The sequence below is a fragment of the Lactuca serriola genome, chromosome 8 (genome assembly GCF_051521515.1).
Source record: "Lactuca serriola cultivar US96UC23 chromosome 8, Lser_US96UC23_V15, whole genome shotgun sequence".
NCBI classification, from domain to species: Eukaryota; Viridiplantae; Streptophyta; class Magnoliopsida; order Asterales; family Asteraceae; genus Lactuca; species Lactuca serriola.
The window spans coordinates 255419314-255427319 of record NC_136415.1 but is presented as its reverse complement, the minus strand read 5'-3'; the positions used below and the strand labels follow the sequence as shown (position 1 = coordinate 255427319).

General features: G+C 34.9%; 1 protein-coding gene across 1 annotated transcript; it reads left to right on the top strand.

The window, feature by feature from the left end:
- The first annotated feature begins 221 nt into the window (after positions 1 to 221).
- Positions 222 to 2827, top strand: LOC145066427 (R-linalool synthase QH1, chloroplastic-like). The gene is made up of 7 exons (XM_079013672.1): positions 222 to 478; positions 570 to 840; positions 1004 to 1376; positions 1484 to 1702; positions 1783 to 1921; positions 2033 to 2281; positions 2448 to 2827. The coding sequence occupies exons 1-7, from the start codon at positions 263 to 265 to the stop codon at positions 2736 to 2738; spliced, it is 1758 nt and encodes a 585-aa protein (XP_078869798.1). The 5' UTR covers positions 222 to 262; the 3' UTR covers positions 2739 to 2827.
- Positions 2828 to 8006: the final 5179 nt, after the last annotated feature.

Genomic DNA, 8006 nt, shown 5'->3' with positions numbered 1-8006 from the left:
ATTTCTATTTCCAATGGAAAGCATGTTTAAAACATTACATGCATTGTCAATATCAGGGGACCAACTGCCGACAAAGAATTAATATCGTCCACTCAAAGCAACAAGATAATATTTTGAGTATTTGCTCACCACAAAAAAAAAAAAAAAAAAAAAGGAAAGAAACAGAGGAATTTAATAGTGTACTTATAACGAGCTGGCAATGACAAAAAATTGTGCATCAACTCAAGTGTGGTCTTTGGCTTTGACGTATACGTCCTTCTTAATGGCTTTATTGCACTTCATTTCCAATTCAAGCTTCTTTTACAAAGATTCTTGTGCCAAAAGTAGAGGGTTTAACATATGCAAGCCATTATATTCATCACAATCCACATCAATAGCCACCACGACATTGGATAAATCCCTCGTTAGACGATCAGCAAACTATAAGCTGTCTTTATGGTCATTTGATCATATTCAGTCACTCTCTACCAAATACAAGGTACGCAATATAAGTTCTATATATAACTATTTCCATTTTACATGTCCTTTTTAATTGCTAGTATATTCACGAATTTATGTTACATGCACAGGGAAATGATTACACGTCAAGAGCACATACTTTGATAGATGCAGTGAAGTCCATGATATGCAAAGTGAGCCATCCGTTCAGGATCCTTGAACTAATTGATGATTTGCAGAGACTTGGAATAGCGTATCATTTTGTGGATGAAATAAATTATCTCTTGGAGATGATTTACCACAATTACTATGAAACTCAAGACATGTGGGATATAATGGATCTAAACCATAAAGCCCTTGGTTTTAGAATAATGAGACAACATGGTTATCATGTTCCTCAAGGTACAATGTTAATAAAATATCTTTTATAACCTCCGATGCTTCATTTCTCTTAAAGATAATTTAAAGATTTCTATATTGGTCCAACATCCCAAAAGTATAAAAGTTCAAAGAACACGAGTCACAAAAGTAACACTTTCAATCATTCTTTTTTGTATATAATTAGATATATTTCGTAACTTCAGCGACACAACTCAAAATCTCAAGCCGCACTTATACCAGGATATGCTGTGCACGTTGAACTTGTATGAGGCTTCATATCATTCATTTGAGAATGAAAGCATATTGGATGATATTAGAGATTTTACATCTAACTATCTCAAAAAAAATCTAGAGCAAATTATTGAAAATTTATCATCAATGGTAACTCACGCTTTGGAGCTTCCACTGCACTGGAGAGTACCGAGGGTAGAGGCAAAATGGTTTATCGTTGAATATGAGAATAGAAGTGGCATGAATCCGACCCTTTTGGAGCTTGCAAAATTAGATTTTAATATCGGCCAAGCTATGCACCTTGAAGATCTACAACACTCTTCAAGGTACATTTTCTTCCCCATTTGTATCCATTATCCTATAAATCAACAATAGTTAGACGTACGTATGCTTGAATAGACTAATGATGATAGTTGATGACGCATATGAATAGATGGTGGAGAGATACAAGTTGGGATAAGAATTTAAGCTTTGCCCGAGATCGATTGGTGGAGAATTTCCTGTGGACAGTTGGGGTGAATTACCTACCTCACTTTAGTGTTGAAAGAAAAACACTATTGAAGGTTAATGCCATAATAACTACTATTGACGATGTCTATGATGTGTATGCTACTTTGGATGAACTTGAACTATTTACTGATATCGTGGACAGGTAATTGTAAATATGCTCTTTCTTTCCTTGGAATTACAGTAGAAGTTTTATATTATTTCAAAAAATGTTAATAATTGTAGATGGGACATCAATTTGGTCGGAAAGCTTCCACATTATATGAAGATCTGTTTCATTGGATTCTACAATTCGGTAAATGAGATGACATATGAGACATTAACGAAAACCGGATTCATGATCCTTCCTTACCTAAAAAAAGAGGTGATTATTCCATCCTTTTCAATAATAGCATATCCTGTTTCCTTTTTGATTAATAATATATTGTGACCCCGCGCAAATCTAATTTTGCATTCAATAATGATAACATGATAGTGGGCAGATTTATGCAAGGCATACTTGGTAGAAGCACGGTGGTATCACAGTGGACATACACCAAAACTAGAAGAGTACTTGGACAACGCTTGTGTATCGATAGCTGCTCCAGTAATACTTATGCATCTTAGCTTTTTGACCTCGATTACTTCAAAAGAAGAAATTTTACAAGGCATAAAGAGAGCTGAAAATATAGTTCGCTACTCCTCCTTAATCCTCCGACTTGTTGATGACTTAGGGACATCCTCGGTAATTATAATTTTTTACAATTATTGTTCTATATGCTTCTACAATTTATATTGCAGTCACATAGAGTTAAAGATATTTCTCAACATAATTACATAATAAGTATTTTCATCATAAAAAAGTATTTTAAACAAATAAGCTCTAATATATATTCTTTTATTCCTTTAAGGATGAAATTGCAAGAGGGGATAATCCAAAATCAATCCAATGTTACATGCATGAGACTGGTGCTACAGAAACGGAAGCTAGAAGGTATATCCAAAAGTTAATCACGGAAACCTGGAAGAAACTTAATAAGGAACGGGCAGGCGCAAACTCACAGTTTTTAAGGGAGTTTAATGATGGTGCAACAAACCTTGCGAGGATGGCACAGTTCATGTACGGTGATGGAGACCGGCATGGTCGTCCAGAATTGACTAGACCCCATGTCGTATCCCTATTATTCAATCCAATCCAATGAATCCATGAACCACGAATTGTCTTTTAATACAATTATTCTTTATATCTAAATTGAGATATCATAATATTATAATGTTATACCGTGTATAAGATTATTTCCATTCACAACCAAAACTAACACAATTATCAATTAAAAAAATATTTTCTCTTTTTCTTCCATCTATATAATTAAACTAGGGAGAATTTCATATATGCTCTTTTTAAATATCAAAATATCATATTTATCCAACTTAATTTCTAAATATCATATTTACCCTTCATAAAATTTTTAAATATCATATTTACCCTTCATAAAATTTCAAAATATTATATATGTCCTTTTTAAACATCAAAATATCATATATATCCTTCTTAATATCAAAATATTGTATACACACTTTTTAAACATCAAAATATCAATGGTAATATCTAAAATATCCTTCATATATAATATAATAATAATCAACAACAACAAAACTAAACAATCAAAATATAAATTCCATAGAAGGGGTTGAAGATGAATCTTTTTGTCTATCAAGAGGCTGACATTTCAACAATTTAAAAGTTCACATTCTATTATCATAGACGTAAGGATAACATGGTTAAATTTCTTAATTATTATAATAATTATAAAGTATAAAATATTAAAAACATTATAAAAAAGGATTTGGGCAAATATGATATTTTGAAGATTTATGAAGGGTAAATATGATATTGAGAAATTAAGATGGACAATATATGATATTTTGAAGTTTAAGAGGGACATATATGAAATTCTCCCTAAATAACTAGGATTCCATCGATACACAAATTGGGTCAAGGTACATCTGGTCGGGAAATTAATACAATACAACTATATTTATACACTATATGCTACGCTAACAAAAAGGAGGTAATATGTAACCATATCTTAATCTATTGTCATCGAGGGATGGAATGGTTGTCTTGTATTTCACTACATGTGGGGGAATTAAAGCAGTAGAAGAGGAGAACCCATCAATCAATCCTAAAATTTTTCAATCCAACCTAAAGGCGGTCCATTGATTAAAAATGGAGAATGGAAAATTCATATAATGACAGGAGAACTTTTGGCCTGCTCACTGGCAAAGTGGCAAATATGAAATATTTGCATGAAAGCATAAATCATGTTTTTTAAAGTGTTTCATATAAAATTTTAATCTACATGTAAATGTAAGGCTGACAATTCCCGACACGACCCGCAACACGACACGAAATAAATGGGTTTGGGTTGAGTTTTTGAACCCGCCAACCCGTTTATTAAATGGGTTATATATGAGTTTCTCATAAAATAAACGGGTTGACCCGCCAACCCGTTTATATTCTTAATAAAAAAAATTATTTTGATTTTTAAATGTATTTATGTATCAAGTATTAATATTTAGTATATATTATATAATATATACCCTTGATTCATAGACCATTTGACTGTTTTGACATTTTGACTCATAGTGGATGGTTTAAGGTCGTAAGTCGTAACCTATAAGGCTAAGTCTGTAAGATGTTTCTATGAATGCTTTTAATTTTCATTTGGATGTTTAATACTTAAATGTCTAAAATTCAGATATGTTTACATCAACCATTAAGAATTTATTCATGTTTAATTGTCAATTTTATTTAAGGAATCTAACCCACGAACCCAAACCTGACCCATAAACCCGCCAACCTGTGAACCCGTATAAATAAATGGGTTGCCGGGTCATATATGGGTTTATGTTCCAAACCCGCCAATCCGTGACCCGCCAACCCATGACATGTATATTTAAATGGGTCGTGTTTGGGTTGACATATTTTGACCCGCCAACCCGTCAACCCGCGACACACCAACCCGAACACGACACGATTGTCAGGCCTATGTAAATGTTGAGAAAATGTAATACAAAACGTGGTCCAAGAGGTCAGAAGATCTGGTGGAATGCTCTAGTTCCAAAATAACAAATCACCATAATTTTTCAAGTGGTCCAAGAAAAAACAAATCACCGTGATGTGGTGCAAGTACAAAATCATTTTTTTTCTTTTTTTAGGAATGCGATCCACCATTTTGGAAGGAGAGAAATTCATATATGCCCTTGCTAAACATTTAGATATTATTGGAATAGTGTCTAAGGCTGTAACTATATTTGGCAAGTATTTGACCCGGTTGTGCATGGTCCTTTTGGGTTGCCTTCACCATAGCAACTTGATAGGATGATTTGTATTGAGAGAAGAAATATTATTAATATATTATGAGAATAATATAAGGAATAATAATATTGTTATTTGATTAATATAAGTCATAAATTAATTAGGAATTAATTTGGTGACTTAAAGAGGTTAATTGAATAAAGGGGCATAAACTGTCAAATGTGTGATAGTTGTATTTTGAGCTATGAATCTTTATGGATAAGAGGGTGGACGATTTTAAGGTTTGGAGAAGCCTAGAAATCGTCCAAGGCCTAATCTATAAGGATCATTGGATTGCTTAGGGCCTAAGTTATCCAATTAGGGTTTTAGGGTGAAACCCTAGGAGCTCATAAGTATAAATAGACCCATGGGGTTGAGGAAATCGGCACCTTTGTTATTGGAGTAACCCTAGGCCGATTTTCTCACCCTCCTCTCTCTCTCTCTCTCTCTCTCTCTCTTATCATCCTCTTGCTAGTTGGTGTTTGTAAGCCATTAGAGGAGTGAAAATTGTGACTCTAAGCTCCAAAGACAAGAAGAATCAAGCAAGCAACTCAAGGTATTCCTTTAGATCTGATTTCATATGTTATGAATTTGAATGTTTACACTAGATCTATCAATTAAAGTCTTGGATACATTGCATGTTTAATTAGAGAAACCTAGATCCAAGCATTAGGGTTTGCATGTGCACATAGGAAAGTTCTTATGGCTCAAACCCATCAGTGGTATCAGAACCTTGATTGGTTTCTATTGAATTAATGCGATGGTTGATTGCTTGTTGATTGCAAAATTCGATTTTGTCCATCTGCCTGATGAACTCGACGAGTAGGGCTCAACTCGGCGAGTCCATTGTGGTACTCGGCGAGTTCGAGCGTCAGGTGGAGCTAGTTTCGGGATTTCTTGCTGTTTTTCTTATGGAAACTTGCCTTAATCTTTATGGGTCAATAAAATCCGAATTTTAACATATATGTGAGTATATTCTTGACCTAACAAAAGATATTTACCAATTAGTTGAATAATAATTTCCTTATATGATATTAATTGATTATTTTAATTGAATTGGTGAATTGTTTTGCAAGAAACATTTAAATAAATCAAATATGGATAATTATGAGATTAAATGGTTAATTTAAATTATTTGTTATTTGATCCCTTGTGTTTTGAAAATTTAAAACTAATCCTCAAGTTTTGTGATTAAAAGTTTAATTTGGACAATTTAAATTTCAAACCTTAGAATTTTACAAGTTTAAAATTCAACCCCATACTAATATAATATTACAAGACTAATATATATATATATATATATATATATATATATATATATATATATACGTATAATTAAAATGCTAGTCTTACCGTTAGTAGGCCTCATTCACGAAGCCGGTCTATAAGGTGGGTATAAGGTTGCTGCCTATAAAATGACGCTTAATGGGTGTACACTCACACCCACCGCTTGCTTGATCGGTGGAGGGTCGTTAGCCGAATGGGTAGATAGGGCAACTCTATCTTCTCATTAAAAGTATAATGTTAAAATACAAAGTAACTACATGTTTTTCAAATTCTCAATCCTAGTTACTTTAGGAAAAGTGAATTGATGCAATCCCATGAAATAACACTTTGCACCCTTGCTAAGAAGTTAGTGGAGCGTGTGTGGTTTACCGGCACACTAATTGGTTCTAAGCAAAGGTGGCAAAGGGTGATTCATTGTTTATCATAGTTCAGTGGAGCGTGTGTGGTTTACCGGCACATCGAATAGGTGATTGTAACAATGACGACACCGTGTAGATTTGCATGGTTATTTACACCCACTTTGTGATCCTCGGCATCCCAGTCACAAACGAGAGGGGCATATCGAGATTTAAACATGCCATTGAAAAAGTTCAATGAATCTCATCGAAACCTAGAAATTCTCAATGCGTTTAAAACTTAAGGTTATGTTTTCATGGTGGAGAATTAGTGAATCGTCATTCACTTACCTTCAAATTGTTTGCATGTTGGATTACGGCATCCCTTTTCTAATGTGTAAATAGTGTTGTTGGATCCTAGCCCTAATTTTTTATTGGGTGATAATTAGGGATTCAATTCTTATCAAACTTTGTCCTTTTCTATTTGTAGATGTCGAACGCGAACAACGCTGCTGCTAGCTTATTCACGTTAATGAGCCTTTGCCAAAAAGTGACTTTCGATGGAACGAACTTTAGCGAATGGATAAGATACATTCGCACGATTGCTCGCTATGAGGACAAGGAGTATGTCCTTGACGAGAAGCTCGAAAAGATCAATCCAGAAATCGCTACTCCGGCTGAAATGACTGCTTTTGAGACTCATGAGCGTGATGCAACGAAAGTTCATTGCATCATGATAGCCACAATGAACGCCGAATTCCAAAAATCCTATGAGGACATGTATCCGTACGAGATGCATCAAGACTTGTTGGAGAGATACCATCAAAACGCGAGGCAGGAACGTTACGAGATCTTGACTAACATGATCACTACTAAAATAGGAAATGGAGAATCTCTAACCGTGCACTTGCAAAAGATGCAAAGGTATGTCGATCGTCTTCGCAAGTTGAATGTCGACTTTGGGGAAGATTTGGCTATCGACATGGTTCTTCACTCCTTGCCTCCATGTTACAACCAATTTAGGATGACCTACCACATGAACAAGGAATAGGTCACCCTAAGCAAGCTCCAAGGGCTCCTAAGGGTTGCTGAGAGCAACCTTAAGGACAAGTCTGTTGCACCGACTCCCAATCCACCCGCTGCTCCTGTTTTGGCTATAGGGCAGGGAAGGGGTAAGAAGAGGAAGGCTCTGTCAAAGAGCCACCGCAAGGGAAAGTCCCGAGATGGTTCCTCTTCTAGTGGGACCAAGGTTGATCCTGCTAAACCCAAACCTAACCCGAAGGAGGCAGAATGCCACCATTTCCAAAAAATAGGGCATTGGAAGAGAAGTTGCCCGGAATATCTGCAAGCCATCAAGGATGTAAAGATCAAGCCATCTTTCGTAGGTATTTACACAATTAAATCTAATGATTCATCTCATGTTATTTCTTGGGTGCTTGATACCGGGTGTGGTTACCACATTTGTTCTGAATGCAGGGACTAAGAAG